Source organism: Cucurbita maxima, unplaced genomic scaffold (genome assembly GCF_002738345.1).
Source record: "Cucurbita maxima cultivar Rimu unplaced genomic scaffold, Cmax_1.0 Cma_Scf00025, whole genome shotgun sequence".
Lineage (NCBI taxonomy): Eukaryota > Viridiplantae > Streptophyta > Magnoliopsida > Cucurbitales > Cucurbitaceae > Cucurbita > Cucurbita maxima.
The window spans coordinates 2,108,694-2,129,481 of NW_019272041.1; the positions used below are offsets into that span (position 1 = coordinate 2,108,694).

The 20,788-nt window shown below is 34.4% G+C and overlaps 3 protein-coding genes and 1 long non-coding RNA gene across 12 annotated transcripts in view; 3 read left to right on the forward strand and 1 right to left on the reverse strand.

The window, feature by feature from the left end:
• The window catches only part of LOC111498551, a 4,639-nt gene extending 2,714 nt beyond the window's left edge, over positions 1-1,925 (forward strand). Inside the window, exons 5-6 of one of the 5 annotated variants that reach the window (XR_002720796.1) lie at positions 560-765; positions 831-1,209. This is a non-coding gene — a long non-coding RNA (uncharacterized LOC111498551). Of the gene's footprint in view, positions 1-559; positions 1,210-1,671 lie in introns of those variants that run through there. The other 4 variants (XR_002720795.1, XR_002720797.1, XR_002720794.1 and 1 more) reach the window with 4 other exon arrangements.
• Positions 1,926-2,876: 951 nt separating this feature from the next.
• Positions 2,877-12,062, reverse strand: LOC111498365 (inactive poly [ADP-ribose] polymerase RCD1-like). 5 transcript variants are annotated; one of them, XM_023149571.1, is made up of 8 exons: positions 11,919-12,062; positions 10,376-10,396; positions 8,893-10,138; positions 6,625-6,866; positions 6,315-6,406; positions 5,924-6,106; positions 5,754-5,846; positions 2,877-3,981 (listed from the first exon to the last, which is right to left on the reverse strand). In XM_023149571.1, the coding sequence occupies exons 3-8, from the start codon at positions 10,014-10,016 to the stop codon at positions 3,928-3,930; spliced, it is 1,788 nt and encodes a 595-aa protein (XP_023005339.1). In that variant the 5' UTR covers positions 10,017-10,138; positions 10,376-10,396; positions 11,919-12,062; the 3' UTR covers positions 2,877-3,927. The 5 variants fall into 5 exon arrangements, with proteins under 5 accessions (XP_023005339.1, XP_023005341.1, XP_023005337.1 ...); XM_023149573.1 differs by having other exon boundaries at positions 2,877-3,324; positions 10,291-10,396; XM_023149569.1 differs by having other exon boundaries at positions 10,291-10,396.
• Positions 12,063-14,356: 2,294 nt separating this feature from the next.
• Positions 14,357-18,560, forward strand: LOC111498475. Its single transcript, XM_023149743.1, has 6 exons — positions 14,357-14,523; positions 14,670-14,752; positions 17,464-17,828; positions 17,908-18,003; positions 18,188-18,308; positions 18,420-18,560. The coding sequence occupies exons 1-6, from the start codon at positions 14,449-14,451 to the stop codon at positions 18,454-18,456; spliced, it is 777 nt and encodes a 258-aa protein (XP_023005511.1). The 5' UTR covers positions 14,357-14,448; the 3' UTR covers positions 18,457-18,560.
• A 762-nt stretch (positions 18,561-19,322) lies between these two features.
• LOC111498545 (dolichyl-diphosphooligosaccharide--protein glycosyltransferase subunit DAD1) overlaps positions 19,323-20,788 on the forward strand; it is a 3,354-nt gene continuing 1,888 nt past the window's right edge. The window contains exons 1-2 of the mRNA XM_023149841.1: positions 19,323-19,482; positions 19,567-19,614. Of these exons, the coding sequence (XP_023005609.1) occupies positions 19,399-19,482; positions 19,567-19,614 (132 nt within the window). The 5' untranslated portion in view covers positions 19,323-19,398. The remainder of the gene's footprint in view (positions 19,483-19,566; positions 19,615-20,788) is intronic.

The window sequence follows — 20,788 nt, forward strand, 5'->3', positions numbered from 1 at the left end:
AAAAAAAAAAAAAAAAAAAAAAAAAAAAAAAAAAAAAAAAAAAAAAAAAAAAAAAATTGAATTAAGAGTCCAAAAGGAAGCGTTAAATGTTCCACTCTTATAACTTCTCTTTGAAATGAGGACTCAAAACTATTTCCTCCATCTCTGTTAAACAAGAGATAAACCAAAACTCTACCCCAGAAATCTGTGATGGTCCCGATTGTAAATGTTTATTTTAGGAGGGGCAAGAACGGAAATACATTATCCCCTTAGAACAGGTATGTGTTAAACACTAGGTGTACAACGTCCTATATTCATGTGCTTATTGAGTAGGGCAATTTAGTCTAAAAATAAATGACAAAAATAATAATAAAGTGAAATACATCAAACTCATTTTTTCAGCATATAAATGCATAAACTTATTGATTTTAAATTTCTTTTTGATATTAAAATTATGTATACTATATCAAATATAAATTTTAATAAACATGTCCTTGTTGCGTTGGAGTTCTAGTTTTTTCTTTTTTATAATAAAATGACAAGTCATCATGTCGTGACTCATATCTATATCCATACTTAGGTTTTTATAATCCTCCCAAAATTGAGCTCTACTACCATCCCCCATAAAGAAAAGGTAATGAAAGGGAGGAAACTTGGGAGACCGGGGGGAAATAACCTTCCAAGGACTTTTGAAGGTGCCCTTAGATAGTGCCTACATTTCAATTATTGAGATGAAGCTCACACATGCACATAATTGTCAAAGCAACAAAGCTCGTGGTTAAAAAGGTATGACCGTGACATATGCACACTACACGCACACTACACTAACCTTTCTTTGGCACTGGATCCAGGTACAATACCATGCTGCAAAGCTTGGAGGATCAAAATCACTGCATCCACATTTGTTGAAGTCTCGTGGAGGGTTTCTTTTGTTGTTATCCTAACTCGATTGTGGTACTTGGGAGTCAAATAAATTTTGTTGGGTTATTTGAATTTGGCTCACACTTGTGAAGGGTTGAACAATTGAAGTATATTTTAGTTGTCTTAATGCTCTTTGTATCCATTTCTCCCAACACCTAAGTAGATTTGACTTGAGGATAATGGGAGTGGGAAACTCAAATAAGACAAGGAAAGAGAAACAAAGAACCTTGCACCTACAAATAATAGTTCACCTTCTTAGTTGTCTACATTGCAAATGATCTTGAATAAAGGACACTCATCTCTCTTAAATTGAATGCTGAACCTTTTAAGATCAATACGGGTAGTTTGAATATGACTTTCATATTTTGGTCGAAAGCATATGTTTTAACTAGGTAAACCACATTCATTCATTTGCTGAACATTAGCTCAAAAAAATTTCGGATGTTAATCAAATAACACAGCGTCAATAGCAAATTGTAAAGGAGATATGGGCATTGTTCTGGCCAACCATCCCCTCGTTACAAATTGACATAGAACATCTGCTGCAATTATGTATAAAGAGAAATTGACATAGAACATCTGCTGCAAGTAGTTTCAACATTCTCTGTTTGAAACCGTTACTGTTTTTTCGATATTATATTGTCCAAAATGCCTAACTCTCGTGATCATAAACCTTCTCAAAATTTATGTTTAAAATGATACCTTCGAACTGTTATCTATTAAAATATTATTTTGAACGTGCCTTCTCCAAACAAAGTCCTCTTGTTTCAGTGAAATCAAGACAAAAGAGAAGGGATTCTCAACCGGCATGGAAAAAGAGGTACGATCTCACTTACCTTTGTCACTCAAGTGTATATATAGAGCATATGCCGTTAAATGTCAACCAGTGTGAGGCTTAGAGCCCCTCTTCCTTCAATAGGTACTTCCAATGCGTCAACCGTTCGGAATCCGTCTTCTACAAAGAAAAGCCTGTTACGAACAAGTGAGAAGGTTTTTAAAACTGTTTACCGACCCAAAGCTCAATGAAACTCTAATGTGCATAGTGCCCATGGAGTGATTTTATATAAGAGAGTGGCAACACTAATTGACTTGGAATCAACTAGTCATTTTCTGGGAAGAGGCAAGTGAAAGTCTTATCCATTGCAGTGTGCACCGTATCTGCATATTGAACACTCAAATCATCTCTTCTTTCTTTTGTAAAGGAAAATCAAATCCCAACAGCATTGAAAGAACGCAACAATTAAGATTTTATAGTTAGGAGCCTTGCGTCCATTGCAATTATAAGCAACGCATTTCTTTTGTGTCTTCAGGAGGATAGTGCTGTTTGAAATACTCCTGCTCTTCCTTACTTGCCATAAACAGTGTCTATCATTTAATAAAATCCTTGCGTAAAAAAAACCTCATTTAAACATGTTTTCGAAAACTAAAAATAGCTCTTACAAAGAAGAAAATAGCAAGGAAATAAGTACAATTTTCAAAAATAAAACTAAAATGAAATGATTATCAAACAGACTTGACATAATGGATTTCTTTGACATATTTATCCAAAAGGAGTATACATAATAATAAAATGGATCATTTATTCTTTTGGTTATGGAATTTGAAATTTTAATAAGCAAACTTAAAAATGTATAAAAAGACTGGGAAAATAAAGAACGAAAACCTTCCAACCCTATTTACCAATTTTAAAACCTCTCAAATAATGTAAATATTAAAGTTAGTCACCTGATAAGATGGTAAGATGCATCGAAATACAAAAAATAATCTGAAAATGATCATCCAAGTGACTCAAGTCACCTAATAAGATGGTAGGACGTATTCAAGAGACAAGAAATAGTCCGAAAATGATCATCAAAGTTAGTCACCTAATAAGTTGATAAGATGTATCAATCAAAATTGTCAAAAAACGATTTTCCAAGTAGCCACCTGATAAGATAGTAAGATGTATCGAGATAAAACCATGGATAAGAAGAAACTTCAACATGAACTTTTAACTTTATTTCATATATAGATCATAAGTACATTTAGCTCCCCATCTCATCGCCAACGACTTCCTCATAACCTGATCAATGCTACACATTCAATGATCGAAAGCCTTGGCATACGACAATAAAAACTTAGAAACGTGATATTCAACGAAGAAAGTAACACATTACGAAACCCAGCATCCAGACAGTACAGGAACATTAACAAAAAAACAACAAAAATAAAAAGTCTTCTCGAGTTCAAATCACTAGAAAAATGGACTTTAACAGTCCGCATATGTTCCAAAGTAACGATCACCATATTCACAATTTTAGGTCGACACATTCTAACCAAAAGCATCACATAACCATTACCATTAATCACTTTTGCCACGAAAAGCATTTTCTTTCCATACTGTTTCAGATCATTGCGTTATGGACTAGATGATTTCAGTGGCACCTGCCAAGAAAGAGGAAGTTTCAGAAAATTGGACATATATATAACAAAAAGCAGTTTCTTGTACAATAGTTTCAAGGAAAAGACCAAATGAAATGAAACGATTGTATCTATTTTAATCCCTGATCTTTAAAACAGTTCATTACATCATTGACTTTTTAACTTTGGTTCTAAAAAGTCTATGCTTAACATCTTTACTCAAATGTCAACACATTAATCAAATGAATGACTGTGACACAACGTAGAAATAGGTGGCACAAAAGAGTCAATCCACTTTGTTAACTTGCCTCATTGTAAATTTTAGCTCATACGTCCTTATTTTATCCAATTAACTTACTCTATTGTGCCACATTATTACTGCGGGGTGTCAAATCATCACTCATTAATACGAATAACGTGTAAGTAATGATGTTAATGAGAAGAACTTCATGGAATCCAAATCAAAAGTTCAAGAGTGTAAATGGAACTTCTTAAAGTTTAAAAGACCAAATAGATACAACTATTAAAAGTTGAAAGACTAAAATCTGTAATTTAATATAAAAAAATTCAGTCAAAAAAGCAAAGACAGATCAATGGTCTCATCTCATGTCTACAAGCATAGCTGACTCATGGTGATGCATATTTAGACTTTACAATAAACAAAACGTCATCTTCTGGAAACTGCAGCAAGGTAAAACACAGTATCAGGTAAATCAAGTGTTACTTCAGTTAAGTGTCACTTCATTAATTTTAAGGTTATTGATCCATTTCCGCATATTTCATGTAATTTACTCTAAAATAGTATATATATAAAAATAATAAAAAATAAAAAACTTGTTCGTTTTTACTCACCTACCTCCCAATAGATATGACCTCCAGACCTAATGAAATGAGTCAACAAATTTTTTTTTCTTTTGGGTGGGGGTGAAGAGTCCAAGATTGTTTTCTTTTTTTTTTTAAATCAAGATCCTCACTAGTTTGAAAGAAACTGACTGAAGGAATAATGATCATGGCCCCCCACAATAAAGACCAGTATATTCAACATGGGCACGCCTGAAGAAGGGTTTTTCCAAGAAGATCAGCGCTTGAAACTTTAATTGAGTGATTGAATCTACTCAATTATCACTGGTACAAAAAAAAAAATTGAACAATAAAGAAACAGCAGGCCGAGTTCTTTGGTTTGACAATGTAGACTGGCTATTTGAAGCAAGGGATTCGTTTAAAGAAAGGCTTTCAACCAGGAAGTCAAATGTCCACATCCTTTTTGGGCCCCCTAAAATTTTTTTGTCAAGTCCACGTCCTTCTAACAACATCCAAATCCCCCTGAATGAACCAAATATGTCCCCAAAATGCCTAAAGCCCCATTTGATAACCATTTGGTTTTTAAACTGGAGCCTAAACCACTCATTTGGGACAAAAGAAAAATTAAGCAATTAAGTAAAAAAATGGGAGGATCTCTTTTTATTTGACCAAGTAAATTGGAGTTGGGTTTCCTCGTCCCGAAATTGTAGAACCAATGAAGATCTTTCTAAAGCTCATTTCCATCAGACGACATTGAATTTGAAATCTTCCCACATGCACGAACAATTGTCAGGAATTCCATACCAATCCTCCTCTAGATGCTTACAGTAGAGTAAAATTGGGGAAGTGGTTTGAGTCATTCCCAGCGTTGACTAGGTGATGGAATCGGCTCAAGCACTTGTTAGGGAAGAAATTGAACAATCGGGGTAAGACATTAGGAACTTTGCAACCAGGTAATCATCTTACTAGATGAGTAAGGTAAATCGTGCTCATCTGATTCTTTAGCAAAGTAACCTCTTTGAATTTTAATTCGTAGTACTTCAATTTTTAGAAGCTATAGCATGTTTCCATTTTTAGCCCACATTATCTAAGACTTGGGATTTAGAAGACTAAACAATTTAAACATCCCGAATAAAGTAACTGAGTTAAAAATGCAATAGCAAAAGGTTGTAATTTGATTTTAACCTTTAGAAACGGGAGAAAATCAATGAAAAATTTCATTTCTTGTTAAAAAAAAACAGGAGTAGTTCGATTCATTGACATGAAAGAGAGACGTTGAATTTTCATGTCAAAGTGAAACATTTAAAGGTTTTAGATTCAGTCTCTTTGGTTTTTCCATCATGCTTTCATGCTATTTTTGTTAGCTTGTTTCTCCCTTAGGCATTTTGCTCCTTATTATTCGATCTTCACTTTAGTATAACTTAGGGGAGTTTTCCATTTTTGGTTTGGTCGTTTGTTATCTTCACTAATTTTGGGAGTTCGTATCCTTCAACTTTTTCTTTATTTCATCTATCAATGAACAATTTGCTTCTTGTTCAAACATAGCGAGAGAGAAACGTTGAATTTTCGTGTATTTAAGGTCAAAGAACCAAAAGTCGATTGAAATTTAACATTAAAATCACAAGAATGAGAATAGAGGAGCAGAAAATGACCTTGCAAAGACTTGTTATTGTACTCCTCAACAAAGAATCTCCAACAACCAGTCTCAGCTGTTTTACAAAATCATCACGATGCATCTTCTTGGCCTAGAAAACGGTATCAAGATAAATAACATGAAAAGACATTGAAAGAAGTATGACATAAAATTAAAATTTCAACTTACCCTGAATTGTTCATATTGCATATTAATACGTTCCATGTCTTTAGAAGAAACTTTGTTACAGATAGCAGCAAACAACATGGAGAAAGGCATCCATGGAGACTTGGGTGTTTTCATAGAGTTGGAAGCAACACTAGCTGCTCTTTCCTGAGGTCTCCAATCATCTGGAGGTTGAGCATCGCCATCCTAAAAGATAAATAAATATTTGCAAGTAAAGTCAAGTGCTAAAGGATCAAATATTAAAAAAAAAAAAAAAAACAAATTCTGACTCAGTTTACTAAATCTCATTTTCAGGAGAACAAAAAAACATGAGCTGCAGTCTATATTTCAAACTTCCATAATGAATGACTGCAATGGTAGAGACATACATCAATTGATATATTTGGAGGCTTACCATATTAATTACCGATGACCCCAATGGTATCTGGCCAGGGGACGCTTGACAAGATGCAGTGATCCTCGAGATGTCATTGGTATGACTTTCAACTGCATGCATGAATCAGCATCAACAAGTGTTCAGAATAACATTGCATGTATTCATAAGATTCCAACTACTACAAATTGAGACCACCCAACAGTGTAGTAACATCCCTAAGAATAATATAACTGCCCTTGGGCAGAATTTGTAAAACTAATCAAGGAAAAAAAAAGAACGAAGTAATTAACTCCTCCAAACAAACAGTGCACCCAGAGAAGATGACCACCTTTGAGACTGGGTGCAACCTTAAAGCTGACAACAGATTCTGGATAGATGTGGGTGTTCATATTCATTCTCCATATAACGTAATATGTTGGTTTTGTAAGGTTATCCACTCCACTGTCAAAATCCTTGCCACTTGGATGGAATTGTCTACTTCCAGGGTGAAGAAGTTCCATGTTTCCCATTATTACACGGCAAAATACAAGATGTTGCACTCCATTGTCATCAATATCACAATGACTTGCACTGTAAATAAACAAAAGATAAAATCTTATGAAAGCAGGATAGTATGCCATTACCAAGAACGTAAAGGAAAAAATGAATTATGAGAAAAACCAGTCAACATGGATACATTATATGAAATTACCATAGCCAGATGAAGAATAAGCCAAACATGTAAGGAAAGTGGAAGTATGATAGGAAGAAAAATTTATGAGTTGTACAAGCTATAAAACAGATCCAGTGTTTGGTGTATTGCATTGCTTATGACAAAGAACAGACATGGAATGTATAACATGTTTGGCCATATTGATACCCTCGGTTCTAGAAAGATGCGAATGAATGGTTGGCAAAGAATCAGAGACATGAACACAAGCTGGTTGGCCATATTGATACTTTAGATCGCATTCAGAGGTCTTCCCCTAAGCTGGTTGGCCTAAGTGTTGTACCTTCCGTAGGAAGGATAATCTCTTGTGGTTTGCTTCTTTTTGTTCTTTCTGTAGGGACTTTGGAGGGTAAGAAACAATAGAAATTTAGGAGAGGCAGAGAGACCTTCATGCGAGGTGTTAAATATCATGTTTAGCTTTGTTGAAAATATCCTTCAAGTCTTGAATTCTTTGGAACCACTTCTTTGGTCAATTAGGCCCCCCTTGGGGTGTTTTTTGTATCTTTCATGTACTTGAAAAATTTATCTCAGTAAAAGTTGGCTTTTCACGGAAACAAAAAATGTTATTTTTAATATTAATATCAAAAAGGATTTTAGAATCGTTAAAATTAAAAGCCCATTACATTTAAGAGGAAGTGATAAACATTTGAAAAAGAAGAAAAAAGTTGGAGAACAATTTTGAGAAAAATGGTCTTTCCATAAGGTTCTTTATATAAGCTTGCAGGTTGGAGATAAAGTAGGCAAAAATTTAACAGATAAAAACGTTAAAATAGAGAGACAATATTTCTGAGAGAAAAGTTTATAGAGAAATAAAGTAGGGAGCATGATACGATAATTATACAGTAAAAAAGAAGTTGGGGAGACCATTTTTGGAGCGAAACAGTTAGAGGTACGGAAATTTTAGACAAAAAAATTGGGAGAGCAAAAGTTCGAGAGAGTGACAAAAAACTTGGAGAGAATCAAAGTTAGAAAGAGTGAAAAGAAACCTAGAGCCATCACCAAAAATTTAGAGAGAAACAAAATTATAGAAAAAAATAACTTATAAAGTTTTAAGGCAAAAATAGAATGAAAATTTTGAAATTTAAAGTAATGATCATTTTGGTAACCAATTTTCTGACCATCAATTGACAAAAATCACTTAAAAACATCTCCAAAAATCACTTTATGTACAAATGTCAAAATCCTTCCAAAAGAATACCCTTTTACCTACGTGAAGGGGCTAGAAACATGGTAAAAAAAATTGCAGAGTAGAAAAACTTAGAGAAAATGAAAGGTTGAAGTTGCAGCTATGAGCTAACAAACATCAGAAAAGCCATTTTTTTATGGGAAGCAAAGACTTAGTTCTTCTAACTATGAACTGGAAATCCAAAAAGTGGTAACAAAGTTACATTAAAATAACCAAGTATACATACATATATGTATGTATATAAAAGCCTCCTCCAATGGCAAAAATAAATAGGAGAGGAGCATAAGATTGAGGGAGGGGACTTGCCGAATCAACTTCTTATCCGAACCTATAATAAGCTGGAGAGAATAAGAGCCATTTGGTCCTTGCGAAATAATAAAAAGACTTGGACTAAATAATGTGCAAAAATCTTTCAACAAACTGCATTACCTAACTACTGGCGTGCTTTGGCTTGACCTTAATATTTAGCACCAAATGAATAGCATTTCATCATCCTAACTTAGAGGACCAGCTTCCTTAAGGTTGAGGGGCAGATGTTGTATTGTTCACAGTTAGCAGTCAGTAGTTGGCATTTTCTGTTAGTGGCTGGATAGTTAGTTATGCTAGTTAGCAGCCAGTATGATTCAAATGTAACCAACATTTGTTTATACGAGTTCAAAATCATTTAAAAGATAATTATTTTTCTGAAGAAATTTAGCCACCTGACATTCGAGCAATCAACGGCTGTGAGGTGAACACCAGTGCCATACATGGATTTGATTGAAGAAGCTCCCGAAAGCCCGATTCCATACATCGTCAAGCAAGATAGTTCTGTTTCAGAAACAGGAAGCCAAGCAAAACGAACATTTGCATCCCCTCTGTACAGTTTGATCATTTCTATGTGCTTATTGAAAAGCTCTAATTGAGACTGCGTTGAAGTATCATGGCAGTGTTTTATATTAAGTATCTCTAAACTACCATCGGAGTTCATTCCGTCGCGAAATATTTTCTCTACCGTTCTTGTATCCAATTCTCCGTTCACAAGTTCAATCCCAGAGGTGAGGTTCATATCCAACTCCTTTAATTTTGGAGCAACCTCATACGCTTTTCCAGTAGGTATTCTACAACAATTATCCTCAACTTCTTCAATATCATAGTCATAAGCAGGTTTTTCGTCGGTTTGGGACTGTTTGATATAATCATTTGACTCCCCACTACACAACTCCAAACTCGACTGGCCAACTCCATTTATTTCAATTTCCAACTGTAACTTGATAACATCGGACCCATGATTTCCTTCAACCTGTGGTTCTGTATTTCCAAAATCATTAGAATTGTAGCATTGACTTTTGTATGCACCATAAATCTCAGGGAAGAAGCAGCTCCCTGCTGCATCAATCCATCCAAGAGGTTGCTGCATCCCTGTATTTAAGTCCAAAAAAAACATATGCAAAAAGTCTAGCACGCAGTGCTGTCCATTAGACTTAATTTCTAAAGATGCTTTCTTTACCTGCAGAGTTTCCCCAGCCAAATCAAGAAGATCACGGGGAAAATTAATCCACTCACCATTTTCATAAAGCATTATTTGTTTTGGTATCCCACTTTTCATAAAATTTGAATAACCTCTGTACAAGGGTCTAAAACGAGTTTCAGAGTTTGCAAGTGCGCTACTACATCCACCTAGCTTCTGTCTCTTTCCCACGCTATTTAATGAAGTCATGGCAGGGCACTGATGTGCCATGCAGATAGGTTCTGTTGAATGTACACCAAACTGGGCAGCTCGCTTTCTTTTTAAAGCAAGTCCAACTTTCTGGCTACCCAATACCTTTACGATCTTGTCTTCCATTTTCACTAGCTAGTCTAATATCTAAATGCAACTTCAAATCTAAAAGTGTGTCACAAATCCAATGTGCGCCTTATACATTAACCGGACTTGTGAAGAAATTCATGTGAGAAACTTGGAAAACCCTGGAAAACGAAAATATAGCTATTAGATGAGGGAACATTAAACAATCATAAACATTAGACTAACTATGTGGACAAACATTAGAGCGAAAAAAATAAGAATAAGTGGTCAAATACAACTTTATTTTCCCATTTTGAGGACTTAAGCTAAAAACCTTAGATTGGTTGCTCGATTTCCCAGGTTTACTTCATGTGTATGGTGTGTGCACGAGAACTGTAGCTCGGAGAGTTGGAACATACCGGGAAATGTCAAGAAGCAATCTGCTGCACCCAAAAGCAACATCGCGGTAAACAAAAACAAAGCTATAATGTTAGAAACCATTGAAATTGTAAGTTAACAGCAAATTCACATGTCAGAAGGGTATCAAATAACAAAAAGTGATTTCCCAATGACACAAAATACATCCATAAGATTCAAACAAATTTTCCAAGAAAATAATTGCAGATACCTTCAAACAATTAAAAGAAAATGATAATAAACACGTCGCTTGACTACAAAACTCATACATATTTAGCACTCTGAGCCAAAAAGGCAGCCACTTATTTTTTAAAATTAGACTTTTTTCAGCAAGCATGATCTTCCAATCAAGATTAAGATGCTCAATTGAAACATAAGTTTTACTATGTGCATCAACACAGATCATGTGTAGAACACTTAATAGAAGGAGAACCATAAATACTTAGAAACAGCAAGAAACAATAACACCATTCAGGTGGGGGCCCTTAAAGGTTCTTTCATTAATATGAGGACGGTAATAAATAATATTACCATTCATACATATAAAGAATGATAAAAAGATTTTTAAAAATACTTTCTGATGACTGGAAAATTTTCAAAACTGCAAGAAGCAGCATAATTAAACATGGTGTCCAAAGAAATCGTGTGGGTTTAAAAATGAGTGAATGAAAAGAATAAACATGTAGATTAATGTTGGAGAAAATCTAAACAAGATCATCTACGTCAAATCTTCAATAAGAAGGCCCTATCAAATTCATCTTCTATCAAGGATGTCATTACGGCGTTACGCTTACACCATTTTTTTTGGTAAAATCCAAATTCATCAGGGATGAACTTCAAGTTGGCTGTTTTCTTTCTCTTTAGTTTTCAAAAACATCATCAAGTTTCATAGTCTGGAAGGCACTGGACATGATTCTCCAGGCTATGTATAGTGATGTGCTTAATTAAATGCATGGTGAAGTTGAAAACATGGATAAGTAGCAATAAATAAAAACAAGATGGTGATAAGAAGGAAGAAATGGGATTTTGTTGTTACATCAAAAGTGGTTGAGATTATTACTAAAATTTTAAAGTTCATTGATTCATCAAAAGGTAGAAAAATAAATATAAACAAAATCAGTATAACAGCGAGTTTCAACAATTTATGTTACACTGATATTAAAGTTGACCGTCAATTATTCCTTCCCCTCCAAGAAAAAAAATCATCCGATCCCCTCATACCAAAACTAAAACCTTGTTATGAGAAAATAGCTAATGAAAATTTCTTCGTCTAAGTTATGAATACCCTAATGAATCATTCAACTCAAACAAAACGAAAATTCACACACAACCTAAAATCGTGAAGAAAAATTAACCAAAAAAACTCAGATCGAACAGATCAGAGTCATCCGCAGGTTTTAATCCGCTTTGACTACAAAATTAATACTTCTAAACCAACGATCTAAATGCTGACACAAACAGAAGGATTAAAGCCTGAAAACACAACCAAATCACTGGTCGAAACTTCAGAAAAATTTCCAGAAAACAATAGAACAAAAATCTTACCCTTAACTTCACATGTAACAAAAAAAATAACATAACATGTGCTGGATTTCAATTTGCAGTAGAAAAGATCAAGAAACGAAGAACGAACGAAGAAGGGGAAAGAGAAGAAGGAAAAAAAATAAAATAAAACAAAACTAGAAAATAAAAATTATTGTGAAGTGTATATATATATATGTAACTCGAAACGACGTCGTAAATAAAACCCCCGCGACTTTATGTCGACGATGCGATAGCTTGGGCCATACTGTGGGCCGCTCACACTTTCAACGTTTCCAACGGTAAATTTAAATTATTGTATTTTATTTATTAATAATATACGGAAAAATAGAATCTCTATGTGAAATTTGATCTTTAATTTAAAATTTTAATTAAATTTAATTAAATTTACCTCAAACCCTAAATGGGAGAGTAGATGTGATATGGTTGAATTTTCAAACTTTTTAATGGTCACGCGTCTAGTTGGGAGGTGGGAGTAGATATTTATTGTTCTATTAAATATTAATTTTTTTTGTGATTTGTCGATTTAGTTTATAGGGTCGTGAGCATTGGTTCATACGGGTATGTATAGAGTGAGCGGGTGAGGATTTGGGCAGGGACAAGGACGGAGAACGTGATCCATGTCTTTAACCCTGTTTAGCTAACATGGAAAAATCTCTCTTTACTCCCTTTTTCATTTCCGGTACGATAACTCTCCACTACATTCAAGATGGGGTCCCTAGGCCCACGGGTTGAATGAATGTCTTAAACCACGAGAATGACAAAATTGATGATGATAGCAATTGATAAAGAGGGTATGGAAAAACAAGCCTCGTTCTTAAGAAAATTACGAGGAAATGAAAAACGTCACAGACTAGAAGCACGGTGGTGGGAGAACGAAGATGCTACTCTTTTGAAAACAACAAGTTTAAACTAGAGAATAGAAAGAAAAAAAAAAAAACGACCCACTAAGTCTCCTCTCGAAATAATCGTCCATTCATGTCTACTTTCAAACATAATGCTTTTATTCACTTTAGACTCCCTTTTTTCTCGAGACACATCGTTCGTCTAATAAGTTCAACTATGGAGCACTATGTCCCTGTCATCTTAACCTGCTACATGGGTAAGTCTATAACATAACCTTGATACACGTTAACGAAAACGAGCACTTTTCGCAGGTTTATAATATTATCCCGACATAAAATCTTAATAATTTAAAATTATTATATAAATAAATAAAATTATTATGGAATTACAATAATAATAATAATAAATAAAAAATACAAATAATTGATTATTATGGTAGGTATGAAAATTTCCCTGAAACTGGGTCCCACCCCAGTAACTACTTATTTTTAAATTTGAAATTTATGCCATCCAAGGTCAAGTCACCAAAATAAATAAATAAATAAAAGAATAAAAAAACAAAGCATCATATTTTCCAGCTATCTTGCGCCACAATTTTAAAGTAAGAATATGCTTTAATAATTATTTTAAATAATAATTAGAATCATTGTTTAGTACAAAAGTTAGAAATTTGCAGCCTACTAAATTAAAAGTCTCCACGTCAGATGAGGTTGCCACCGAATTTCCACCTCATTATCTTATTTTAAATTTTATTTTGTTTGGGTTGTTTAAGATACTTACTACTTTTACTTTATCAAATATTACCTACCATAATAATAATAATAATAAAATAAACTTTACATTAACTATTATATTATTTATAATCTGAGTTTGGTCTATATTATTATTTAAAAATGACCATTAATAAAAAAGCAAGAAAAATAAAAGATATTACTATAGTGGAGTATTATGTGTATTTTTTATTTTCCAAAAATGTTTTTAAAATTAAGAATATATCTAAATAACTTATACAAAAATTATAAAATGTAATTTAATTAAAAAATATACTAAATATTATTAATAAATAAATTTTTTTATTAATACTTTAATTTTTTTAAACTTATTTTTTTTTAATTTAATTAGATAGGAATATATAACCTTACTAAATATTTATACACATTTGAAAAATACCTACAAATTTTTTAAAATAATATTAATAAATTTAAATTTGTAAATATTAATTTAAAAAGATTTTACCTCGTAATCACAAATTTAGGAGATAATAATCTATCATCTGTAAATAAATATTTTTTCCGTTCATATTTTGATGAAAAAAACGGATATTAATAATTATTTTAAAATTTTATGCATATTTTAAATTAAAAAAAATTGAAAAGTTTAAATAATTTTTTTTAAAGCGTAAGAGTAAAATATTTTTGAAATTAAAAGTATTTATATTGAAAGTTGATTAGTATTTTTATTAATTTAACTTAAAATTATCGAGATTGCCCCCTAATCAATAATCCCGGGTCGGGTCGGGTCTCGTAAGATCCGATCAAACCCGAAAAACTATCTCGTCTGGCTATTGCCACACTATATAGTTCTGTAGACACAGGTCGCGGCAAGCTGAGGCGGGAACACATTTCGTTCGGGTTTTATTTCTGTATTTGTTTTGCAATCGTATCACTCTCAGAATTCAATCGAGAAGATGGGTCGAAACAGAATGTACTGGGATGATTCCATGCCTGTTAAGGCCATGGATGAATCTATGACGAAGTATAAGGTTATATCTCTCTCTTTCCATTTGTTAATTCTCTCTTTGCAGTATCCAAGAAGTGCTGTTGTAATCTGTCAATCTGAGATTGTGTTGATTTTGTCTTCGTTTGTTGCTTCGTGGCTTTGATACGAACAAATGTTGGCATTTTTCAGATAATGCATGGACAAGAAGCTGTCTGTGTTCCGGCCGAGGGAGGAGTTTTTAACGGTTGCGGTAAGAATGACGAGCCGAAGAGGTCCGTAGTTGTTTTGTATATAGCGCTTTTCTTGTTTTTTTTTTTTTTTTTTTTGTTGTTTGTGTCGGGCGTTAATTAAAAGAAGAGCGATTATTTAGAGGTTGTTGTTCATAGGGATCCAGTTCCTCTTCTTTATTGTCTTCCTAATCTCACATCAATATCAACTCCTGAGATCTTCCTCGGGTTTCAAAAAATTGGTAAGGTTACCCTTAATTCACCTTTTGAGATAAAAGATGAGTATGTTTTGGATTTTCATTTATTATTATAATAATAATTCGCGNTGTTATTGTAGTTATTTAAAGTTCTTGGAAGTTTTGTGATCATGTTAACGGGCAATGTTCTTGTTTCTGTTTGATCCTGTGAGTTGAAATGAAAGTGAAGGCGTGGATATTATAATATTTTTGGACCTTGGTTACATGTTTGTGAAAACTTTAAGTTTATGGCGTGGCTGCTAATTTTCGAGTCTTTAATGGTGGTCAGTGGATCAGTCTTGTTTACATTCAAGAACTGGAAGTGACCTTGGAGAATGTTTTATTCAAGATGAAAGACCTTGCTACTTGTGAGATCCCACATCGATTGGGGAGGAGAATGAAACATTTTTTATAAGGGTTTTGAAACCTCTCCTTAGTAGGGACATGTTTTAAAAATCTTGAAGGAAAGTCCAAAGAGGACAATATCTATTAGTGGTGGGCTTGAGTTGTTACAAATGGTATTAGAGCCAGACACTGGGCGATATGCCAGCAAGGAGACTGAGTCTTGAAGGGGAGTGGACACGAGGCAGTGTGTAGCAAGAACGTTGCCCCGAATGGGGGGTGGATTGTGAGATCCCACATCGGATGGGGAGTAGAACGAAACATTCTTTATAAGGGTATAGAAACCTCTCCCTAGTAGTCGCGTTTTAAAAATCCTGAGGGCAAGCCCGAAAGGGAAAGCCCAAATAGGACAATATCTGTTAGTGGTAGGCTTGGACTCTTACACTACTAGAGTCAAGCGAACCGATGAAAATGGTAAGAACATACTATTCTGGGAGGAGACATGGAGTGGAGATGAAGCTAATTTTCTATGTTCCCAAGATCTACATTTTGGCAGGTTGCAAACGCCATCGTACTAGTCGGATTTAGAAAGCTGATTCTGCCTCTTAGAACTATCTTTTATACAAAGCTTGAATGGGTATTATGGGATAAATAGATCTGGCATGAGAATTGAGTTTTGGCAGCAAACCTCTCCTAAAAGACTATCATCTTTGCAAGTAAGTTTGGAAGGGCTTTTACTTGTAAAAGGCGAAAAATCTTCATTTGGTAAGTCTAGTTGGGAATCTTTTTTCCCCATCGGGAATCCTTGATCTTGGCTCTTTCTATTGAGGATTTTTGCATTGATGAAGGTGGGGACGACTTCCTAATCCCACCTATATTCTTGATACCCTGACTTTCTAACTTCTACCCCAAGCTACTTATGGAGAATGCATAACTTTAAAGTTACAAGTCTTGTGGGCTACCAAGCTACTCTACCCCAGTGAACAGATTTCCCATCACCAAGAAAAACCGCACTCCATAAAGTTGAATGACACTTGAATGTTAGTCTTTTGATTTGATGCCTTGTCATATATGCTATATGGAGTTATTTTGACTGGTCCCAGATAACACTAGATTTTGGATCCTATGGAAGTTGGGGTCTTTGGCAACCATATAAACATTGTAGAAGAAGAAATGGGGAAGGCACTACCTCTTGGCCTCCAAGATATGGGGAAGGCACTTAAAGGCGTGCTAGGTTTAGTTTAGATATTCTGGAGGTGCGAGAAAGATTCAGCGGTGCAATTGCTTTTAGAATGTAGAAAAAGCAAGAACATTTGAAAAGTTATTAGAACGTTTTCTGTGGCTTTGAGAGAAAAGAAGTGATTTCGTAGAGGTTCAGGGTAGAATGATCATTGTTACTTTCCATTTCAATGTCCTTCTGGTCTGCAATTATGGAAGAGTACTATAAAATTTGGTTTTTTTTTTTTTTTTTTTTGGTCAAGACAAGCTAGAGGGCTCTATGTCACTCTCCCTAGGTCTTATTGTGGGGTCTGATGTAACAGTCCAAGTCCATTGTTAGTAGATATTGTCCTCTTGGGACTTTCTCTTTCGGGCTTCCTCTCAATGTTTTTAAAATGCGTCTTTTTTTAATATTTTTTTTATCTACTAGATGTGGGTTTGGGCTGTTACAAATGGTGTCAGTGTCAGACATCGGGCGATGTGCTAACGAGGAGACTAAGCCTTGAAGGGGGGTGGACACGAGACAATGTACCAGTAAGGAGGCTGAGCTTTGAAGGAGGTGAACACGAGACGGTATGCTAGCAAGGATGCTGGGCCCCACTTTGGGGGTGGATTGTGAGATCCCACATCGGTTGAGGAGGAGAAGGAAACATTCTTTATAAAGGTGTGGAAACTTCCCGTTTATTTATTTACTAGCGGTGAGCTTGGGCGGTTACATTTGGTCTCTAGACCTTGTTCTCTTGTTTTTTTTTTTGTGTTATTGTATCTCATTCCTATCAAAGAAGAGAAGGGAGATAGATGGGAAGAATTGCCATGGCTAAGTCCCCTTCTTGTTTTGTAGGATATATTGTAACTTCTCTTCAATAATCTCCACTAGGGAAAATACAGGAAAAATAACATATAGTTATTCCGCTTAATATTTTATTACTCTCTTAATTTTTGTTCATCTTCAAAGAACAGGTGTGTAAATGAAGAGGGCAGCGTCGAGTTTGAAGTTAATGGAACTAGAAATGCCTTAGAAGCTAATGAAAATAGCACTGTAGAGCCGCAACAGGGACCCACTGAGCACTCCAATTTAGATCTGAAAGGTGAAGAGAGATACAACCAGCTACTCAACCAGTATTACGAGCTCGAGGAGAAGAGGCAGAAGGTTCTAGAACATCTGTATCAATCCGGTGCTGGTGGTTGGAACTACCAGGATGTCAGCGCAGGGTCGGAGTTTGGAACATCTTCTGCTTATCAAGAGCTCCCAGCCTCTGCAAGCCAACCTTCTCAAAACCATCCAATACCCTCCTATTTTCCCTCCAGTTTTCCAATTCCAGCTGGTATGGATTGTTTGTTGTATGGATTGTTTGTTGTTGGCAAGTGGCAAAGTGTTACCCATTTTTCATTCATTGGTCTCAGGTCCTGAAAGTTCGTCCTTTGCTGATGATGACATTATCAAAACTGCAATGGATTCTGCAGAAAGAGCTATATCCTCCGTGAAGACTGTAAAAAAAGGTAGGCATGATTTTTTTCGAGTTATCTGTTCGTTGTGTCATATTGAGTTAACGATTATCTGACGAGCATGAACCAAACGACTTTAGTAGTTTCAACATGATCTTGCATATTTCAGTTGTGTATACATTTTAAATAGCTTTAGATAAGAATCATAAGATTATATGGATTTGATCTGTTGACATAGAGAAAGAGAGCGAGAAACATGATGATGGGGTAATGGCGCAAAGTGGTCCAGTTGTATGCTCTGAAACAGACCTTACTGCTGTTTTTCATGCTTGGTATTCTGCAGGCTTCTACACTGGCAAGTACGTTTTGCTCGAAAACGTTCTTTTAGACACTTAAAAAGTCGTTCCAAATAAGCTCTTAAAAAGATCGATTCTAAATCAAGTGTGTAATAATCTGGATCTGTTTTGCAGATACCTTGTGGAGCAATCTCATCCAAAGAAACTGTGAAAAACCAAGCTTCTCCTACAACTCTAATCTTTTCACTCAACTCTGCTTGTACAGAACAAACCCAACTCTGATCTATAAATGAGTTTCAATTTTCCACTATTTTCATATTCTGTTGATTTTGTGACTTTTTCGCGCCTTTAGACGTGTTATAGTTATAGCGAGCGCCTCATTCGATAACCCGTTGAGCTTATAACTTTTTGTTTTTAAAATTGTGTTTGTTTTTTTTTTTTTTTTTATGATCTCTTTACAATAGTTTTCATTTTTCTTAAACAAACATTTGAATTCTCTGTTAAATGTTAATGAATGAGTTGTTGGAAATGTTTGGATGAGCCCTTAGACTCAATTAGGTACAAGTTTTGACAAATCAATGTGTTGTGTTTAATATGTTTAATATGTCTATAACTTTCAATTTTACATATATATATATATATATATATATTTATAATTTTTAAATATCTTTCATGTGATATTTAATTTTATGTTTAATGGGTACAAATTGATAGCTCGAAAACTTCTTTAATGTTTTTTCCTTGGCGAAAAGTAAACTTATTAGTACAAAATAAAAAGTTTAAAAATATAAACAAAAGTTTAGAGACTATTTTGTAGAGAATTTTTCTCCATATTTCTATTTTTTTAGACTTATTAATCAAAATAAAAGTATAATAGATTGAAATAAGATCTCTCCGTAGAAAATGAAGAAAATGTAATTATAAGATAAAAGAAAATATAAAAAAAAATAATATTATAATGTTCAGGGTAAATGAATCTCTCTTATAACTTAAAGCATATTTCGTGTGTACCGGTTCGGTTCGGTTTCCGGTTCATAAAAAACCGAGAAAATTTACTGGACTGTTCACCCCTTCTTAGAAGTCAGCATTTTAGACCAAAAGTTTTCATTCGTTCGTTCACTGAGAGCACAGAAGAACAAGAACTGGTACTGCCATGGCGAGATCCACCAGCAAAGATGCTCAAGCTCTTTTCCAATCGCTTCGTTCAGCTTATTCTGCCACTCCAACAACCCTCAAGGTATGTACATCTTTCACTCTCACATTTTACTCGCCGTTTCTTTCCTTGCCGATGGAATTTTGACCTAGATCGTCTTCTTCGCAGATCATTGATCTGTATGTGATGTATGCTGTATTCACGGCTCTGATCCAGGTATATGGCTTTAGATCCTTCTGTTGACGCCATTTCGTTGACTATTGTTGTAATTTTGTGTTGCTGGTTATTCTTAGATCTCCGTCGGTTTGTCTTGTGTCGGATTTGCATCGAATTTTTATGATTATTGCATTTGAGCCTTTTCGATTACAGAAAACTGCATGTAATGGAAGGGAAATAAGAATTTGGGTTTCTCCTGTTTTTCACGTTGATGTATTGTTCCATTATTCTATAAATTATGATCTCGCCTAATTTCTTTTGAACTGGATGCATACAATTTGAGGATCTCGCCTGTTGTTTTATCAGACTCTATTCACTCCATGTTGAATTGTGTATCTCCCCCTTAATCTTCCTTTTGTGCATCATTGTTTTTATGGGTACTCTTTTTTGTTTTAAGAAACAACATTCTTAAGAAAATGGAAGAATACATAAGAATAGGAATCCTCTCTCTAGCTTAACCGGGTTACAGAAACTTCCGCAGTAGCTCAAACAGTGTAAGCTAATAATTACAAAAATAATTTGAAAATTGCATCAAGAAGACAATAAAAGTAATTGTTGACTTAACATCGTGAACAAGCCTCTCTCACCAACAGTTCAACAAAGTTATTAGTCTTTTACGATGATCTCATGTTGCATTCTTATCATGTCTCCTTTGCATAATTGCATATTATGTGATCCATCTGTTCAACATTGGACCCTTTTCTTTTGTTAAAGTTGTAACTGTATATTCACTGTCCTTACAAAAAGCTAAAAGGTTTATTCATTGTAAAAGGTTACTCGTCGAGTTCTTAAAGTTTCATGTGTCCCTTGGACAATTTATTTCAGAAATAAGGCACTGCAAGTTGTAAAGGGAAGTATGAACACAGAAGTGTGGCGTTGGAACCTTAACTTGTATTATTCTTGAAAATTGAATATATGGAGTGCAATAAAGTGTGGTTAGAAAACAGCCTCATGACCTTCCGCCTACTTAACCCATCATTTCACACTGTGGAACATGACAAAAATTAACTACTATTAACTAAATGCAACTAATCGAATGGCTTAACACTTGGTGATGTTAGATCTCTGTCTTTTAATTGAATAATTGAGCTTTGTTTCAACTCCATTTAATAAATCCTATCAAAAAAAAAAAAAAAAAAAAAAAAAAAAAAAAAAAAAAAAAAAAAAAAAAAAA